The sequence below is a fragment of the Leptonotus elevatus genome, chromosome 1 (genome assembly GCF_054856555.1).
Source record: "Leptonotus elevatus isolate MCC_2025b chromosome 1, RoL_Lele_1.0, whole genome shotgun sequence".
NCBI lineage: Eukaryota > Metazoa > Chordata > Actinopteri > Syngnathiformes > Syngnathidae > Leptonotus > Leptonotus elevatus.
This window is the reverse complement of record NC_141239.1, coordinates 9,523,244-9,544,293: the sequence shown is the minus strand read 5'-3', so window position 1 is coordinate 9,544,293 and position 21,050 is coordinate 9,523,244. Positions and strand designations below refer to the sequence as shown.

The 21,050-nt window shown below is 37.3% G+C and overlaps 1 protein-coding gene across 2 annotated transcripts in view; it reads left to right on the top strand.

Annotated features, from left to right (window-relative positions):
* Window positions 1-19,619, top strand: part of piezo2b (piezo-type mechanosensitive ion channel component 2b) — an 84,238-nt gene extending 64,619 nt beyond the window's left edge. For both annotated transcript variants that reach the window (XM_086075865.1, XM_086075855.1), the window contains 16 exons: window positions 1,086-1,259; window positions 2,541-3,164; window positions 4,414-4,672; window positions 7,498-7,677; window positions 8,182-8,509; window positions 9,546-9,678; window positions 9,770-9,917; window positions 10,475-10,686; window positions 10,767-10,925; window positions 10,985-11,132; window positions 12,116-12,304; window positions 12,384-12,476; window positions 13,729-14,018; window positions 14,086-14,165; window positions 15,478-15,673; window positions 17,001-19,619. In XM_086075865.1, coding sequence (XP_085931991.1) covers window positions 1,086-1,259; window positions 2,541-3,164; window positions 4,414-4,672; window positions 7,498-7,677; window positions 8,182-8,509; window positions 9,546-9,678; window positions 9,770-9,917; window positions 10,475-10,686; window positions 10,767-10,925; window positions 10,985-11,132; window positions 12,116-12,304; window positions 12,384-12,476; window positions 13,729-14,018; window positions 14,086-14,165; window positions 15,478-15,673; window positions 17,001-17,253 — 3,466 coding nt within the window. In that variant the 3' untranslated portion in view covers window positions 17,254-19,619. The remainder of the gene's footprint in view (window positions 1-1,085; window positions 1,260-2,540; window positions 3,165-4,413; window positions 4,673-7,497; window positions 7,678-8,181; window positions 8,510-9,545; window positions 9,679-9,769; window positions 9,918-10,474; window positions 10,687-10,766; window positions 10,926-10,984; window positions 11,133-12,115; window positions 12,305-12,383; window positions 12,477-13,728; window positions 14,019-14,085; window positions 14,166-15,477; window positions 15,674-17,000) is intronic.
* The last annotated feature ends 1,431 nt before the right edge of the window (window positions 19,620-21,050 follow it).

The window sequence follows — 21,050 nt, the reverse complement described above, 5'->3', positions numbered from 1 at the left end:
GGAAACTTCGTTTGGTTCACCCGCACTCATCTCACCTTTTTTTTTTCTTTATGACCCAAGCACCAGATGAAAGGAAAAGTTTAATAAATTAGCCTGATGGACTCGAAATTGGCTGGACATGTCTATTGTAATAACGTAAAATTCTCAAAAACCTATGGCCAAAATTGATCAGCCAAGTTAGCCATTTGTGGGTATTTGCCCTATTGAACAAATATCCGAGACGGACAGGTGACATGAAATATTTTTTTCCCAACAGTGTCTTAAGTGGAGCACTGCTGTAATGTTTGGTGATTATTTCAAGAAATTGCCATGAATGAATGTCATTTTTCTTTAGGCGAGAGAAACGTAACAGGTCGTAAATGTAACAATATTAATAAAAAATTCTCAAGGACTCATGCCCAGAAGTTGGTCATTTTGTTTTGAAGCAGTCATTATGGGCAACTCAAATTTTTGTCATCTAATGTAGCATGAGCATCAGGCAAAAGAAAAGTTAGAAAAAATTTGCCTGGATCGACAAGATATTGGGTGGACATGTGTATGAAAAAGTCTTATGAAGCCATGCACAAAATTAAACAGGAAGTTAGCCTTTTTGGCTTAAAGCAGGTATTTTGGACAAATAAAAGGGTTTGTACATTGACGGACTCTGACTAGGAGGAAAAACTGGAGATCTTAAACCGATGGGTGACCCTAAATTGACGTTTTTTCTCTACGGCACCAAAAACTCAGACACTCACTAATTTACATTACGTTACATTACGGTCCCGAGAACCAGGAAAGAGAAAGTTTGCTGCACTCGATATGAAATTACGTGGTTAGGCAGCCATTTTGGGCAACTTCCTTGGCTCGTACTAGGAAATTCACCCAAGCGAGCTCCAATTGGAAGCAGGTATTAGAGGTACGGGTGATGCTTTTAACCTGTGCTGTCTAATGTGAACAGAGTTTGATGATCATTCAACTGTGAAAAAGGAAGTGTAAGGGCCACACATTGTCTAGCATCAAAATATTGGGAGTCCATGTCACTCAACGCTAACACGCCATCTCATCCCGCTTCTTCCACCCCACCCGCCTCCGTCGCCACATCTCAGCGCCTACACCGAGGCCACCACGCTGTTTTCCCGTCAGTCCACGCTGGAAGACCTGGATGGGATGCCCGAGTGCATCCCCAAAACCAGCGAGCGGGCACGGCCTAAACTACGCAAGATGTACGGCCTAGATGTGTCCACCTCGTCCATGGACAGCGGCAGCAGCTTCGTGTCCAGGTGCAGCCACCCTCGGATACAACACACACACTTCAACATCCATGCATCCATCTCGTCATGTGCATGTGTTTCATTTCATTATGTATTATTTACAGTACTTGTGCCAAGGAGAGTAGATTTTGTCTTTTTGGTAAGCATAGCAACACTAAAATGAACTGGTCAAGCTTAAATTTTGTACTAGTTTTAAATTGAACTAGTCGAGCTATAAACTCTTTTTAAAATGAGCTGGACTAGAATCAAACCGTTTTCTTCCATTGAATTGGACAAACTTAAATTGGATGAACTTTTGGACGTGATATAAAATGAATTGGACATGCTTAAATGTTGTTGTTTTTTTAATCAAATGCTGTTCGAATTATCTGGGAAAGCTTTAAAATGGTTTTAAAAATTAACTGGGTGAGGTTAAACCTGGTTTTAGAAATACATATATCATACACATTAAAATTACTTGCTGAAGCTTAGCCTAGAAACTAGCCTAAAGTCATAAATATTAAACTTGTTTTAAATTTTTCTAGGAAAGCTTTAAACCAAATTAACTTGAGAAACTGGTTTTAAATGAACAAAATCAACTGGAGAAGTTTTAAACTTGTTTAAAAAATAAACTAGATAGGTTTTGAACTGTTTGTAAAATGCAAATGTCGAGCAGTAAAACGGTTTCCAAATGAATTTGACACACTCACTTCAAAGTCGTTTCAATATGAACTGGACTATCTTTAGACCATTTTGAACAATCTTTACAAGCTTGAAACTGGTTTTAAAGTACTGTACAGTGATCTGAACAGGATTTGTACTGGACTAGTTTTAAAGTGACTTGGCCGACCAATAAACTGACTCTGAAATGAACTAGACAAGCGTTAAACTGCTTTAGTTGTCATCAGGACAAGCTTGAAAGCAGTTTGAAATTCAACCATAAACTGATTTCAAAGTGACCGGATGATATTTAATGGTTTTTAAAGTGAATCGGATGATGTCTAAACTGGTTTTAAAATGAACTAGAGAAGCTTCAAACTTGCCCTGAAATGAACTCCACAAGCTTTAACCTGATTTGAAAATTCTGTAACTTTTTTTTAAATGTATTGTTATTATTTGGCCTATTGCCCCACATTTCTACAATGTGCTGAGGGAACTAGATAAGTAGCTCGTAACCTAATCCAACTTTCCTTGTCAGAGGTAAATAATAACTTTTTCATTGTTTCATTGTCATCCTGAGCACTGCCTGCCTTAATTAAAACCAATCTAAGCATTACATCCTTATCAGATCTCATGAGATATATCCTCCAGACAGGGCACCACAGAAACCATAGAAGAAGAAGTGGAGGATGAACGAAATCAAAGGCAGGCGGGGCGAACTCTCCTTCAGAAGTCTCTGGACCTGGAGGCGCTTGAGAACGAGGGCGGAGCCTGCGGCGGTTCTGAGGCAGAGCCCCAGGAGGTTGAGGAAGACGAGGAGGAACTGCAAGAGGGACAGGAATTAGAACTTGAGGAGGGCCGTGTTCTCGATGATGACGGACAGGAAGTAGAACCTGAGAGGAGTGTCATCTGGGGGTCTTTCCACCAAGATGAGGGGCCCTCGAACCGGCTCCAGGAGGACACCATTAGTGAGAGCGAGGATGGAGGAGGAGGAGGAGGGTGTCAGCAAGAATCTCCGCATGCCGGGGACCACGTCAGGACAATCTTGTGCGCCAACGACACGGACGCCTCAAAGACGTCGGACGGCGACGTGCCACCAAGCTACAGCAAGGCGGTCAGCTTTGACCGGCTAGAGATAAGCGACGATGACAGCGACGTGGACAAAAGACGGCGGCGCATGCTCATGACCTCAGACAGCCGCTCGGACAGCAGGTCCGACATCATGCTGCCTTCCATGACCACGGAGCTGACCGCCAGTGAGCTACTGCTCAACAAGTAAGACACAAAACCAAAATCACTCGGCTTGAACTGGTTCTAAATTGGTTTTACTGTAACCTGGACAAGATTTTAATTGAAAATGAACTGGTTGACAAAAATCGTTTTTTGTTGTTGACCTGGAATAGTTTTGAACCGTTTTTTAAGTAATCTAAATTAAGTTTGAACTTTTATTTTTATTTTTAATGAACTGGATAAGCTTTGAACTGTTTTTAAAACTAACAAACTAATTTGCTCCCAAAAACGTATAGATACGTTCTATTTTAAATATTACCATGCTCCTAAAGACGTATTTATACTCTTTTAAAAAAATAAAATGTTTTTTTATGCTAGAGCATACAAAAGGGCTTTGCTGCAGCCTCTGAACTGAAAAGAATTCTTGAAGCAACGGTAGTTAGTTATTACAAAAACGGCCAGCAGGTGGCAGCAGAGTATAAGAGATCAACCAGGGCCATGTAGCAAAAAGCTCTTTCCCCCACTGTTTTAAACATTTTGTTAATAATGATGACATTTAGCTATTTTCTAATGCTAATTGCTGCAAACCAGAAACAGATAGAAATATACTTTTTTTCCTGATGAAAGAATAGACTCATCTTTCTTTTGGTAGGTTCCATGTTTTTATAGCAATAGAACACAATATTCCGTGGGCCTTGCAAAATCAGTCAAAATTCAGTAAAACAGTTGTGAGCGAAGGGCGTTGCTTCAGTGAAAATGGCTGGGAGTGAATGAGTTAATTGAGCGATAACGATATATTTTTGTAAAGTATATTATTATTATTGCATTATTGTATTATTGAGTGCTAGTTTTCTCATTGAAAACACATTGCAAAAAAATTTTTTGGGGGGGGTGGACGGAACAGGTTAATAGTAGTACATTAATTTTAATGGGGAAAGATGATTTGAGTTACAAGTGATTTGATGTACAGTATGAGCATGGTCAAGGAATGAATTAAACTTGTATCTCAAGGCATAGAGTTTTAAATATTACATTATATACAATATAGAGTTAACTAGATGAGCCTCGATCTGGTTATAAAGTCAAGTCGATTAACATTTTTCCGCTGTTAAAATTGCCTTGATGAGTACAATCTGGTTTTACAATTAACTAAAATTTTAAGTAACCTAGACCAGTTTTAAACTGTTTTTAAACTTAACCTGAAAAGCATGTGCTCATATGCACGGCTATAGCAATGGACCTAGCACAGTACCCTGAGGAACCCGGGAACCACCTTTGCTCTGTCTATCGCCAGGATGTTCTACGATGAGGAGCTGGACCATTCAGAGAAGTTCTACCAGAGCCAGCCGTTGGTTCTGCAGCTGTGTTACGCCTTGTACAACATGCTAGTGGCGCACTCTGAAATGGTTTGCTTCCTGGTCATCATCATCAACCACATGGTGTCAGCCAACTTTGCCACACTGGTGCTGCCCGTCACCATCTTCCTGTGGGCCATGCTGTCGGTGCCGCGGCCCAGCAAGCGATACTGGATGACTGCCATCGTCTACACTGAGGTACCAAATAAAAGAAAAATGTTTAAAAAAAATGCTCGTCCTTTGACCGCTCGTAATACTCTCACCAAGTGGTGTTTGTTGGAATAAAATAATTGTCATTATTAATATCATCTTTTTAAAGTAAGTAAAATAATCCCAGTGGCCGCTAGCAAACTGCTTAGCTTTAAATTGCTTTTTAAATTAAATGAACAAGATTTAAACTGGTTTTAAAATGACCTGTATGTCCTTTAAACTGGACACAATTTGAACTGGTTATAAAATTAACTGGGGAAACTTAAAACTGGGTTTAAAATTGACTGGATGCGCTTAACCAGTTTTAAAATAGCTGTATTCTATTTAACTCATTTGCTCCCAAAAACTTATAAATGCATTCTATTTTAAATGGTTTAAGTGTCCCAAAGACGTATATGGGGGGGGGTTATGCTAAAGCATAAAGAAGGCTTTGATGCAGCCTCTGAACTGCACAAAACGGTTGAAGCAATGGTAGTTATTACAAAAACGGCCAGCAGGTGGCAGCAGAGTATAAGAGATCAATCAGGGCCATGTTGCAAAAAGCTCTTTCCCCCACTGTTCTAAGGAGATTTGTGAATAATGAGGAAATTTAGCTATATTCTAATGCTAATTGCTCCAAAACGGAAACAGATAGAAATATACTTTTTTTCCTGACGAAAGAAGAGACTCTAATCTTTGTTTTGGTGGGTTCCATGTTTTTGTTTTATAGCAATAGAACACAATATTCTGTGGGCCTCAGTCAAAATCCGTTAAAACCACCGGGAGCGAAGAGGGTTGCTTCAGTGAAAATGGCTGGGCATGAATGTGTTAAGCAACCCGTGGGCGTTATTTTTTTTTGATTAAATTCTTGTAATTGTTGCCAAAATCTGGCATTTCCTTTGAAGTGTGATAACTTAGTCATTTATGAATATTTTTTTCACTTTCAACCGCTCAAAATGTTCACTGGCATCAGACCTATCTATACATATATAGTTTAAAAAAAAATTTTTTTTTTTTTTTTAATGCCCTCTATGGACAATAATAGCAGTATTATGCTAACAGCAAAATTAACTATGCTGTGTATATATATGTAAAATAAAGGTCTAATTTGAATATTTCATATGACATATTTAGAGGCTTGAATAAGTCCATAAGTCATAACAATATAATTTTTTTATGCATGCCCAGTTTTTCACAATGGCATTTTTCTGAATAGCACAAAACTCTTGTAATTTTGCCAAAATCAGGCATTTCCTTTGAAGTGAGATAACTTAGTCATTTATGAATATTTTTTCTCTTTCAACCGCTCAAAATGTTCAGTGGCATCACACCTATCTATACATATATAGTTTTTATTTTATTTTATTTTTTTAATGCCCCCTATGGACAATAATAGCAGTATTATGCTAATAGCAAGACTAACTATGCTGTATATATATATATATATATATATAAAATAAAAGACTAATTTGAATATTTCATATGACATAGTTAGAGGCTCAAACAAGGTCATAAGTCATAACAATATAATTTTTTTATGCATGCCCAGTTTTTACACAATGGCATTTTTCAAAACTCTTGTAATTTTGCCAAAATCAGGCATTTCCTTTGAAGTGAGATAACTTAGTCATTTATGAATATTTTTTTCACTTTCAACCGCTCAAAATGTTTAGTGGCATCAGACCTATCTATACATATATAGATTTTATTTTATTTTATTTTTTTAATGCCCCCTATGGACAATAATAGCGGTATTATGCTAATAGCAAGACTAACTATGCTGTGTATATATATATATATATATATATATATATATATATATATATATATATATATATATATATAAAATAAAAGACTAATTTGAATATTTCATATGACATATTTAGAGGCTTGAATAAGTCCATAAGTCATAACAATAGAATTTTTTCTGCATGCCCAGTTTTCACACAATGGCAGTTTTCTGAATAGCACAAAACTCTTGTAATTTTGCCAAAATCAGGCATTTCCTTTGAAGTGAGATAACTTAGTCATTTATGAATTTTTTTTTCACTTTCAACCGCTCAAAATGTTCAGTGGCATCAGACCTATCTACACATATATAATTTTTATTTTTTTTTATTTTTTTAATGCCCCCTATGGACAACAATAGCAGTATTATGCTAATAGCAAGACTAACTATGCTGTATATATATGTAAAATAAAATAATAATTTGAATATTTCATATGACATAGTTAGAGGCTCAAACAAGTCCATAAGTCATAACAATATAATTTTTTTATGCATGCATTTTGTATTCATTTATTAGCCTTTGGCGCCACCTAGTGGATTTTTGTGTTAACACTCTCAACACACAAATTCCTCTATTTTCATGTTTATGACTCGTCAAAGAAGCGATTGCATCAGTAATCACGGAAAATGCATTATAACACATCAGGTTTACAGCATATCAAAAACTGTGATTTATAATGGGAGTCAATGAGCCAAAATCGGGCATTATTACAACAATTTAGTGTGAATCTCTCCCTCCTGTTTAGTAATAATTATAAATTACAGCATGGCGCCAATTTGAACTTCTACATTTTTAAACAATCCTGGTAAAATGTCAGGTCCCTAGTGTATTTTTTTCAAATGCTTTTTCTTTGATAAAAAACAGAAAAACAGAAAAAAGCCAGAAAATGGACAAATAACGCCCACAGGTTAAGCAAACATCAGAATTATTTTTCAAATCTGCATTTGATTTCGATTGGGCATTTGTCGACAATGTAAACACAACCATTAACAACTAAACAGAGTAAATGTACATGATCTTGTGTCTTGTGTCTTTGCTCGTCAGGTCACCATCGTCATCAAGTACTTCTTCCAGTTCGGCTTCTTTCCCTTCAACCAGGACAAGTCACAGAAGGACAACCCCTACCACGCGCCCAACATCATCGGTGTGGAGAAAAAGGAAGGCTACGTCCACTACGACCTGGTCCAACTCCTGGCGCTCTTCTTCCACAGGTCCATCCTCAAGGTAAAAGCCAGTTCGCAGGACCGCAGCTCACCTGTTTTACAAACAGCTAACATGACTCATCTATTTTATATACAGTTCTGTGATGCCTTGAGATATGAGTGACTCGATGTACGAGTTTTTCAAGATAGCTGCGAGCCGTCATTGAGCCAATTTTTCTGCTTTGATGTGAGCGTGCAAACTGGAAATGAGAGCGCTGTATAGTGGCAGTGAACTAAATTCTATTTATTTCACATTGAGCAGCAGCTGGAAAATCGTTGAGCAATTCATCAAAAAAGAAGCTTCAATGAGTTTTAGGCCACTCCCAAGTTGACCTTAAGCCTACTGTCAGACAAAACAAAGAACTACTTTGTTGTTTTAGCCTAAAATATTTTGCCTTAAATGCGCAAAACCCAATTGGCACGCTAACGTTAGCATTGATAGTTGCCATTTTAGGTTTTAGTGCCCCATAAGTTTGGCTGTTCATTCGTGACGTATACTCACGCTTGCGACCCCGTGCCATCACAGTGCCACGGCCTGTGGGACGAGGACAACCCCAAGGAAAAGAGGGCGGCGTCCCGTCAGAGCGAGTCGGAGGACGAGGGGAGTCGTAGAGACGAGAGCGAGAGGGAGTCGGAACCCACCTCCGCCGCCACCACCAATGCCTCCTCAGGGGCACGTGGGCAGCGGGGCTCCACGAACACCTTGCGCTCCATCAACTTCGGCACCTCGATGGACTCGGGCCACGTGCAGCTGCACCACCCGCAGCAGCCCACCTACCAGCGGCGCACTAGCTCTAGTGGGGGCTCGCACGTCTCGCACCGATCCGTGCACTCATCTGCTCGAGCCAAGCGAGGTAAGGCCATCTTTTTCTTTTTCTTTTTGCTTGCTTGCTTCAATCATCCCAGCTATGGAGGATCAAAACTGTCAAAATTGAAAGTAAATAAATTAATTAATAAATTACTTAGTTAATTAAAGTAAAAATAAGAACATACATAAAAAATATAATTCAATCCAAAATAAAATTAAATAAATAAGTATAAATGGAAATAAAAACAACAAAATGTATATATACATAAATAAATAAAGTAAAAAATTAAAAATAAAACGAGGTTCAAAGACTAAAATTAAATATAAACATAAATGTGGAAATAAATACAAATATATATATAAATAGAGTTAAATGTCAATCAATAAATAAAAACGCTCTGCTCTCATATTTATATATTTCATACTCGAGACGCTATGTTATTAAAATAAGGGGGCGGTCCTAAGTGTGTCTTGGGTTGAACTATTGGTTGATCGACATGTCAGTCTATGTCAGACTCTGCCCGTTCCACAGCGAGTCTTCCTTGTTCGCTGACCCACTCACTCGACCATTGAAAGCGCTTAGGACCGCCCCCTTCATTAGACATTTTATGACGATTTCATGCTGACAGCATCTGCAGCATGAAATAAATAAATATGAGAGCAGAGCCTTTTTATTTATTAATTGACATTTATATGTATATATATATATATATATATATATATATATATATATATATATATATATATATATATATATATATATATATATATATATATATATATATATATATATATATATATATATATATATATGTAATTTTGAGTCTCGTTTTTTTTTTTTTTTACTTTTTAAAATTTATTTACAGTATATATATATATAACTTTGTCGTTTATTTCATTTAAATTAATTTTTTCTTTAATTTTTGAATTATATTTTTCTATGCGTTTTTATTTTCACTTTTAATAATTGACTTACTATTTATTTAATTATTTGGTCCTCCATATTTCACCCACCACCGCACCAGAAGTCAAATTCGGGATTTGCATTTGAAGCCTTGTTCCTGACTCGACTGTCTCCGCAGGAAGTGTCACCTCCCGCAGCAGCAGCCACAAGGACGGCAGCGAAGCCAGCGTGCATCAGAAGAGCAAGAAGCAGATGATCCTGGAGAAGCTGAAGGAGCAGCTCTACAAGGCCAAAGCCTTCGCCGTCAAGAAGTACAACGCGTCGGCATTTCGAACCTGTCGTCTCAACTTTCTTGATTTTGTAAGGAATCCATTTGATTGTACCTCTGTGGGTCTATTTCAGGTTCATGGAGATCTACGTTCCCATGCGTCAGTTCTTCTACGACCTCATCCATCCCGAGTACAGCGCCGTGACCGACGTCTACGTGCTCATGTTCCTCGCGGACACCGTCGATTTCGTCATCATCGTCTTTGGCTTCTGGGCTTTTGGTGTAGGTGTCGCCTTTACACTGGGATCTTCAGAGGGTCACCCCTAAAATTGTCATAGAAGGATGCTGTTGGGAACATTGAAATTCAACCCAGAAAAAATTCTTGACAGTAATATGTTCTATGCAGCCCCACTAGTCTCAATCCGGTATTCTGGTTAATATTGGTTAATATGAGTTAAACTGCAAAATCCAGCCATTTTTATCAAAATCAGAAGGCGGCCATTTTGCCACTTGCTATCAAGTGAAAATGACATCACAGTTGCTCAGGTCTCTGGTAACAACCAATCACAGCTCAGCTTCAGAAAACAGGTCAGCTGTGATTGGTTGTTGCATGAACCCTGAGCAGCTGTGATGTCATCTTCAGTTGACAGCAAGTGGCAAAATGGCTGCCCCCCCAGCATTTTGCTGCATAACTCATTTTCCACAAATGTAATATTAATCAGAATGTCATGTTGTGAGGTCACATTTAACATATTATTGTCAAGAAATGTTGACGGTTGATTTCCCCTTTAACTTCCCATCGGCGGTTCCCAGCTTACAGTATGTCTGTTGTCTTGTAGAAACACTCGGCGGCAGATATCACTTCGTCTCTGTCGGAGGATCAGGTGCCCGGACCTTTCTTGGTGATGGTCCTCATCCAGTTTGGGACCATGGTGGTGGACCGGGCCCTCTACCTGCGCAAGTCTGTCATGGGCAAAGTCGTCTTCCAGGTCTTCCTGGTCTTCGGCATCCACTTCTGGATGTTCTTCATCCTGCCGGGAGTCACTGAGAAGTAAGAACGTATCCGTTTATCCCACGCGGCGGTCTCAAATGTCGTTTGTTTATTTTGTGTCCTTTCTTACTTCCACCAAGGCGTTTCAACAAGAACATCGTGGCTCAGATGTGGTATTTTGTCAAGTGCATCTACTTTGGCTTGTCAGCCTATCAGATCCGCTGCGGTTATCCCACCCGCGTGTTGGGCAACTTCCTCACCAAGAGCTACAATTATGTCAACCTTTTCCTCTTTCAAGGGTAAGGAGGTCTAAATCACAACAACGAAAACAAAACAAACAAACGAGCGTTGCTCGCAGGTTCCGTATGGTTCCGTTCCTGACCGAGCTGCGTGCCGTGATGGACTGGGTGTGGACGGACACGTCGCTGTCTCTGTCCAGCTGGATCTGTGTGGAGGACATCTACGCTCACATCTTCATCCTCAAATGCTGGCGAGAGTCGGAGAAGGTGCTGGAATGAAATCCACGCGTGACATTTTGGAAGCTTAGCCGAGCGAGAAATGAGATTGCCAAGTGTTGCTTGAAATGATTTCCTGGTTGAACTTCAACATGTCTTGTTCTGCAGCGTAGTCATGCAGTGCGGCCGGTCTTGTCAACAGATATCGGATAGAAAAAGGGAGAAAAAAAGCACCAGTTATGATGCCTGCTCAAATTTAACTTTAAATACACTCTAAAAAGAGAATTGTTGACCAACTTGATTGAATTGCTTCAAGTGGTAACTCACAATTGAATTAAGGTAATCCAAATTAATATATTATATACATTAATGAGTTAATGACCTCATAATTCAACTTTATATATTAAGGATGAAGTTAATCAAGTCAATTGTGTGTTACCACTTGAAGCAATTCAATTGAGTTGGTCAACAATTATCTTTTTATCTAAAAGCTCAAATTTATTTTCTCAGCTTAAATGTAACTTTTAAACACATTCTAAAAAGAGAATTGAATATTATAATATGTTAAGTTTAATTAAATTAATTAAATTTAAAGACCTCATAATTAATTAAACTTAATATATTAGAGATTAACTTAATTTAATGGTGTGTTACCACTTGAAGCAATTTAATTAAGTTGGTCAACAATTATATTTTTAGAGTGCAGTTTTCATAGGGAAAAGAGATTAAAATAGCAAAAATGCATTAATTAAATTAATTTATTACAATTAAAATATTTTGGAACTTAATTTGGAGAGGTGGACGAGAGAGAGAAAAAACAGCAATAATGAAAGACAACATCTAATATGTAATATGTTTACTTTCAGCCCGTTTAAAATTACGTCTATAGCCGTCAATGGCACTGAATGAGAGACAAAATACCATTAACACCATCTGGTATTTACTTTGAAAGTTAGCTGCTAATTAGAGAGGGGACAAACTGAGAGAAAAGAGACAGCAAGCAGTAATGACCAGCCACCTTTGCACCCATACAGAGGTACCCTCAACCACGAGGCCAGAAGAAGAAGAAGGTGGTGAAGTACGGCATGGGCGGGATGATCGTGATGCTGCTCATCTGCATCGTGTGGTTCCCGCTGCTCTTCATGTCGCTCGTCAAGTCCGTGGCCGGCGTGGTCAACCCGCCTTTGGACGTCTCCTTCGAGATCACGCTGGCCGGCTTCCAGGTGAGATGAGAAAGAAAAAAATGTCCCCAAAAAAACAACAAGTGGCAAGTCATGGTGTTTACCTCTCGGTCCTTGACAGCCCATCTTCACCATGAGTGCTCAACAGAAACAACTGCAGGAAGTCTCCGCAAAAGACTTGACCAAATTCGTCAAATTGTACAATGATGATGAGGTGAGTATAGAAACAAAATGTGGCAACGAGCATTAAGCTTGCAAATTGGTTATCAATACACAATAATGACACTAAAGACACAGGGGTTCAAAAAACAGCAACATCATGCCTTCTTTGTATTTTGTATTTACAAAAAGGCAAACAAAGAAAAAGTAGAACTAATGTAAACTAACAAAATTTGCAAAGAAGCCAAAAATAAATTAAAAGTTCACCAATTAGGGGAAGGTTCAGATTCATAATTTTTCCCCCTTTTTTTTTACTTTACTAATTTGAAGAGAATACAAATTTTCATATTTTAAATAAAAAACAATCACAAAACGTCTACAAAATGTAAACAAAAAATAGTTTATTTGGATTTTAACTTTAAAATTAAGAGAGAAACAATTGAAAAAAGACAAAAAATAATTTGGCAATTTAACTCAACAAATGTTATTTAAAAAAATCTCAAATATAATTCCGCTGTAGTTAATTTTTAAATAAAAATATTTTTGAAGAGACAATTAAAAAAAAAAAGTTTTAATTGTTTTGGATTAAATATATATTTTTAAAGCCACAATATTTGGAGTGAGAACAAAACAGCCCCCCAAAAAATTTCATGGGTGTTTCTAATGCAGAAAAAAAAAGTCAGCAAACAAAGAAAATGCTTTTTGTGTTTCTGCTAACAAATATTTTAAATCCATAGAAGAAATGTCTTTCAATTTGCAATGTTTGGAGAGAAATACGGAAGAGGATTAGGGCCCCCCCACAATTCGTACCTCTACGTCACAAAGTGAGAATTGTCCCTTTAAAGTCAGAATTCTGCCAACCTTTTATAATCCTCTTCTGTCGGGAAACATGCAAAAACATTATTTCTTAGTTTTTTTCAGATGAAACCCAAAAAACAAATTTGGGAAGTAAATAACCAAAAACAACAAAAATTATTCTTTTTCAGCTTTTTTTATTCCTTTTTTGAAAGAAAAAAAAGAAAAAATAGCCCTTTTTTTTTAGGTAACTGATGTCATTTGCAATCGACAAGTGGCAAAATGGCTGACCTTTGAAATGAATAAAAATAGCTAGCATTTGTTGCTTAATAAATATTCATTCAACACAAAATGAATCAGAATTCTGTTTAGACTAGTGGGGGGCGCATAGAACAAATTAATATTGTAAAAAAAAAAACATTTTTAACATGACTTCTCCATTGAATAAAGCAAAGTTTGACTTTGATTGCGTAAGAAAAGTGCCAATGCGTCTGTGTGACTGGCGCCACCAGGGGGCGCTAGAGTGGCTGGGGGGCTACATGCCGGGCGACCTGGTGATTGCAGAGCTTAAGGGCAGCTCCAACTCCTTGTGGACCATCAGCCCCCCGAGCAGGAACACCCTCATCAACATGCTGAACCCGGACGAGGACTTCCCCATCACCGTGTCGTGGTCCGTGCAGCGCAACTTAAGTTTGGGAGCCAAGTCCGAGAAGGCGTCCGGCAAACGGGTCACCAACCTGGGCAACGACACCAAGAGGGAGCTGGTGCTGCTGCTCAAGGGAAACAACAGCCTGTCGCACGTGTGAGTAGACCGGTCGCCGGGCCGAAGGGCAAACGGATCCCGTTGACGTTGTCTTTTGCACGCGCAGGACGCTCCCCAACATCTTCCCGCGTTTCATCAGAGCGCCCAGCGACTCGGAAGCCAAACCCGTCGATCAGCTCTATAAAGGTAGGACGCTTGCTTACACCTCCACTTCCTGGAGTTTGAATTATTTCGGATTTTTATTATAGTTAGTTTGTATTTTCTTTTGACTTTTATTTTTGAAATTCAGCCAGCTTTTGTTTTTGTTTGGAATTTTTTTTCATTTTAGTTCAGTTTTGATGGGTTTTATTAATAGTTGTATTTTTTTTATATATGGGCTAGTTCCCGGATGCTTTTATTTTTTTAATCTAAACTCCACTTCCTGTCTCAACAAAGTCGTGGAATATGCTTTTATTTTTTAATCTCTCGTCCACTTCTTGCCATAACTCTGATGTAGAACGTGCTTTTATTTTTCACTTTCACTTCCACTTTCTGTTTTAACACTGCCATTCAATATGGTTTTATTTTTTAAAACAAACACATTTCAAATCCATTCTCAAAACTCATCTGTTTAGACAAGCCTATTCATTGTATTTGTATGTTTTTAACTGTTATTGTAAGGTGACCTTGAGTGTCTAGAAAGGCACCTATTGATTATTATTATTATTTTTATTATTATTATTATTAATCTCAACTCCACTTCCTTCCTTTGACACTGTCATTGAATGAGCGTTTATTATTTATAAAAAAAAATTATCTCACATCCACTTCCTGTTTCACACGGTTCTAGAACTTGCTTCTATTTTTCGCTGTCACCTCCACTTCCTGTCTTAACACTGTCATTGAATATGCATTCATTTTAATCACAACTCCTCTTTCTGCCTACAAAAGTTCGTTTTTTTTTACAAAGGACCCACACTGCTTTTTTTTTTTCTTCTTTTCTTTTTTTTTTTGGGAGAGAGCTCAGTATTGTTCATTCGGTAATCTTACCGATTCAACATGTCATCATCATTGCTCTCTTTTTTAATTTTTTGTATGCATTTATTTTTGTGTGTGTGTGTGTGCGTGTGAGTTTGTGGTCATTAATTCACCTAAAACACATTAAAAATCCCATACCGTTCACCCAAACCGAATACTTCAGAATCCCGCTAGAATCATGAAGTTGTCAGGAGACCCGAGGAAGGATCAAAGAAAAGAAAGAAAAGTCATACTTTATAGGTGATTGGTGGCTGTTTTTAAACGGATACTTGACTCATTGAGACATTTTCAGCAATAAAAAGTTAATATTTTGTCTATAATGAATGTGACAACTTCTTCATGTCGAATTAATACCTTTAAAAACGAATTTGCTGTCGACTGAAGGTGACATCACCCGTGCTGAGGAAGTAGGTACCAACCAATCATGGCTCAAACCCAGAAAACGGCTTTTATTCTGTTTTTGTTTGCGATTGCATATCAGACGAGAAGATGATGAACATCAGCTTGAGCCTGCGGCAAGTGAATACGTCCCGGGATCAGCTGCAGGAGTGGTGGATCGTCAACCAGACGGAACGCGGGCCCATCCAGAAAAATCAGAACTACGACGCGCGCCTGGAGCTCTACGTCTTCAGCGACCAAGTCAGCCCGCCCAGCCTCGGCTTCCTGGCCGGTTACGGGTACGAACGCTCACACGTGTTTTTTTAGCTAACATGGGATTTTCTTGTTTTAGACATTTTTATCTCTTTTTATTTTTTCAACTTTTATCTGAGTTTTTTTTATTATTATTTATCTCTGAAATGCAAAATAAATGTTTTTTTTTGTTTTTAATTCAAGTTGTTGGGGGAGGATATTCAAGAGAAACAACATGTTTTGAATACAAATGATTGTTGTCTCAAAATTTGGGGAGAAAACAATGAAAATAAAATTTGAATTTTTTTTTAGATAATCTGTAAACAAATCAACAACATTTTGGGGGGGCGGGGTGAAAAACAAATTGAAGATCATGGAGTGCAAAGTACAAATTTAGATGGAAAATTATTTTAATTCAAATGAAAATATATATTTTTTCAGTTTTGGATAAAAATCTAAATCAAATCAATGAAATCTTAAAAAAAAAAAGTAATACAGTGGAACCTTGATTTAAGAATATCCCTGTTTACAAACAAATAAAATAAAAAATCCTGAAAATTATTTTTATATTTTCGAAATTTGAAAGAAATTCAACCATAACTTTTTTAAAGATTTTTTTAATATAAATATATTTTGAGGGAATGAGCAAATATCAGTCAACAACAAATCTTTTTTTTTGTTTAGGTGGTGGGCCTGGTAGAAGCACAAAAAAACTTGCCAAATGTCCTGTACATTTGGCAAGTTTAAACAATAATAAATTGGAAAAACTAATTTTTGTTTTTTATTTCTCAAAATGTTAAGAACATCAACCATAAGACATCCTAAACACATTTTGTTATATTGGTTAGTAATGGGTAAACATTTCAAATTAGTCCATTTTTTCCTAGTATTTTGGATGATTTTGTGTGTGTTTCAGATTTATTTATTTTTTACAAAATATCCAAATGTAATAATTTTAAGACAATCAAATAACAATTTTCATTGCTTTTCCAATAATTTAATAACATTTGCAGAGTAAACAACCGAAACTAATATTTATTTCTGACCATCGTTTTTCCTTCATCTAAAAAAAAAAGAAGTCTAAACTCTTGTTTTTTGGATGATTTTTGTGTGCGTTTCAGATCCAAACATTTTCAAAATATTCAAAAAATTTTGATGAACCAACAACAAAAACAAATTGTATTAATTTTGGGATAAAAATGCCAAATGTGGAGACTCAACCATTTTTTTTTTTACATTTCTTGATAATATGAAGCGGATGAACAAATCGTGTTTATAGTGCGCAATCTATTTTGTTGCCGGCTGAACTGTCGTTTGATGTGCGTGCGTGCGTGCGTGCGTGCGTGCGTGCGTGCGTGCGTGTGTGTGTGTCAGGATCATGGGCCTGTACGCGTCGGTGGTGCTGGTGATCGGCAAGTTTGTGCGCGAGTTCTTCAGCGGCATCTCGCACACCATCATGTTTGAGGAGCTGCCCAACGTGGACCGCATCCTCAAGCTGTGCACCGACATCTTCCTGGTGCGCGAGACGGGCGAGCTGGACCTGGAGGAGGACATGTACGCCAAGCTCATCTTCCTCTACCGCTCGCCCGAGACCATGATCAAGTGGACGCGCGAGAAGACGGAGTGATGGCGACGGGCCAGGCCGAGCCAGGTTTTTCCTCGCCGACGGCCTTTTCGAGCACAAATTTTTGCTGGTGCTGCTGTCGGCGGACGAAACGATGACTTTCTGTGACCTTGTTGTACCTTGTAAAAAAAAAAAAAAAAAAAGAAAAGAAAAAAATCCCGCCCCGAAAGACTTTTTTCTAAGATGCTCACGCGAGGACCTCGGAAAAGGGCTTCCCACAACAAATGAGCACAATTCTTCTTCTCTGACTGGAATTCTTGGAACAGGGGAGTGTGCAATAGTTTTTAATGGCTGATGTGGACGGCTGCAACACACGAACACGCAACAAACATGTTTTCTTATTTGGGAGAACCACTTTTAGTGTCTTTTATTTGATTTGAAGTCTTAACACACACACTCACATACACACATCTTTCTCAGGATGCGCTCTTTTCACACGTATTTGGTCTGTGTGATTACATGAGGGATCCAAAGTTACATTTTAAAATCGATTTTAAAAAAAAAAGTCAAAATTTGCAGAGAAACAACTTAAAAATGCCCCCCAAAAATGACATTTTTGAAAAACAGGCGATATTTTGAGAAAAACGAGAGAAAAACTGATCAACCAAAATCTGAGTGAGTTTTTAGAATCATTTCTTATTTCTCAAATAAAAACACAAAAAAATCAACAAAGAAGAAGAGTCCAGTTGCCTGATTCAATCTTTATATATTTTATCCATTAATATTGTTAGTCAGTTAAAAGTGACAATAGACAATTATGCTATTATATCGCAGTATATATAAGTGCCTTTTTTGTTGTTGGTGTTTCTATCCAAACTGTGATACTTTTATTAAAACAACAACCCAAAAATGTTTTGGGGATAAGATTTTTTTTTAACTCATTTACTCCCCATAACGTATAAAAACGTTCTATTTTAAATATTGCCCTGGTCCCAAAAACGTATATTTACATGTTTTTTTTATGCTAGACCATAAAGAAAGAAGGCTTTGATGCAGCCTCTGACCTGAGGAGGTAGTAATTATTACAAAAAAACGGCCAGCAGAGTATAAGAGATCAACCAGGGCCATGTTGGAAAAAAAGAAGCTCTTTTCCCCACTGTTTTAAACAGATTTGTAAATAATGATGAAACAAAAATTTGAAACACAAAAATTGGGGGGAAAATTTTGATTTAAAAAAAACTAAATTTCGAAGGAAAGGGCAAATGTTTTGTATGTTTCTCCCCCATGCGTCTCACAACATTTTGTGAGGTTTTTATTAGAGCAAAAGACAAATCTTGGGGGGGTGGGGGGGAACGTGTGTGTTGTGGTTTAACATGAAAAATTAAACAACTAGATTTTTTTATTAAAACTTTTTTTTTTAAATAAATCTCTGAAACAAAACATTTTTGTTTGTAAATTTTGAGGGTTTTTTTTTTCAAGGCAAACAGTTGAATGTTTTGGATTAAGATTTAAAACATTTTTTTTTATTAATCTATGAAACACAACAAATGTTTTTTTATTTGTTTCTCTGCAAATTTTGTGATAATTTAATTTGAGAGAAGCAACAAAAAATTACTTTCTGGTGTATTTTGGATTTTTTTTTAAACGATAGATAATGAACCGATGATTTTTTTTAAGTAAAAAAAAAAAGGATATCAAAACACAAACAAAAATCCTGTTATTAGATTTTTTTCTTTTTGTGCAGGAAATACAGCAGTAAAAAAAATATATATAAAAATTTGTCTTTTGGATGAAAATAAAATGTCGAATAACATTTTAATTTAGGAGAGCCCCTTCTAGTTGTTCATTCCGTTAGCCTTGTAGCATAATTGCATGAGTGATTTTCAACATACTGTTTCCAATAAAACAAAATACCAACATGCTCTCTTAAAAATATTTGTATTTCTCTTGTTTTCAGAAAACATTTGACGATGACGTAGGCAACTGCGCTAGTAGGCTAAAGATATGCCTCATTTGTTTTGTTTGTTTTCTACTTAACACACACATCTCTCTCAGGAAGCGCTCTTCACACACGTTTTCATTGTATGTGTTACATGTTGGCCCTGACAAGGACTATTTCAACACACGGCATGACACGTATGTAACGTTTACTGCACAAGGGACGGTGAGTCTACCTGCCGGTGGGCTGGCAAAAGGAGGAAAAAAAAAACATTAAATTGCCAATCGATCATCTTGCAGTTTCCGAATCATGCTGAGAAGAGTGCGAAGTTTCCTGCCGGTGAAATTTTTCAAAGAAATAAAAAGCAAAGAAAAACTATGCATTAGTAGGATATTGTAGCATGAGAGAAGCACTTCATTATTGTTCATTTCATTGCAAATACAAAAGAGGTGAAATGTGAACTTGTATGATAATAAAGGCTGTGATGGAAGTGACCAATAAAACCAAAATGGTGCCTCGTTCCACATGTTTGCACCCATCACACGATCTGATGGATTCCCAATTAGCATCTCCTGGATGAAGCCAGAGGGCAACCATCTTGCGTTGCCACTGTCACTAACAACTTTCCGTAAAATTTTCACTAAATATACGATTATCGTTGTGTGTTACGCTACGATCCCTGTGTAGAGTCATGAGAGCCTCTCAAAGAATGAACTCCACTTTGCATTAACCATTTTTTTACTTGATGGCCTTTGCTTTTAATTCATTGTTGATGGTTCTAAGTCACAACATAAACAGATTAATCTTTTAGTAGCACTCTGAGATATACATTATAAGAGTAAAATTATAATCACATTCTTACCGATTATATGTCCTTGTAGCGCTTGCGTCTCCCAATTTTGTTGCTACAACTGTACGCCACACGTAAGATGGGGGGGAAAAAGGTCCATGTATTCACTATTCAAGTTACGCGAGTGGCAATGTAAGATGGCCGCCGGTAGCTTCACTTCTCGCTACGGCGAGTCAGCAGCATTGTGCCGCATTCGAGGTGAGTGGGAAGTCAGATGTTTCCGACATCCGACCGGGAAAAGTTTTTTGTCTTCTTCACACGCACGCACGCACACACACACACAGAAGCGAACCCACGCCACCTGCACGAAAAGTAAGTGACAGTACCACTTCACCACCCAAAGGCCCGGATCATGGAAAAAATGCACCGGAACGCCCCTTTGATCTGAGAGGTCCGAGTTGCTGTAAGATCGAGGAAATAAAAAAGGACACCGACTTCACTGACTGGGTGACGTCACTCGACAATAGCTGATGTATGGCGTTTGTTATTGCGTCACTACCATGGAAAAAAAGAGGATTTTGCTAAGTCCTTTGCTTTTTTAAAAGGTCGTAAAATTCATGAGAGAAAGTTGTATATTTTCATTAAAGTTATTTTAGGAGGATAAAGTTGTAAAATCTAGCGGGATAAAACTATTTTACGAAAGTCAAGAAAATGTTAGAGGGAATAATACATTCCTTACACAATTAATAACAGTCAAATTTCACTGTACCCTTAACTCATTCACTGCCATTGACGGCTATAGACGTCAAAAACCTAGAATTTTTTTATCATACCTTTAGAACAGATATAAAATGTGTGACTAATCGTGAGTTAACTAGTGAAGTCATGCGATTAATTATAATTTAAAAAAGTAATCGCCTGATACCCCTAATTTTTAATCAGCTTTTCTTTTTCTTTTCCCTTTTTTAAAAGAAAAGATTATTAAAAACAAAAAATAAAAATAACATTTGTCTTTCCTTTTAAAGAAGAAAAGATTATTACAAATTAAGGGTGTCAGGCGATTAATTTTTGGGGTAATTTATTGCATGATTTCACTAGTTAACTCACGATTAATCACACATTTTATATCCG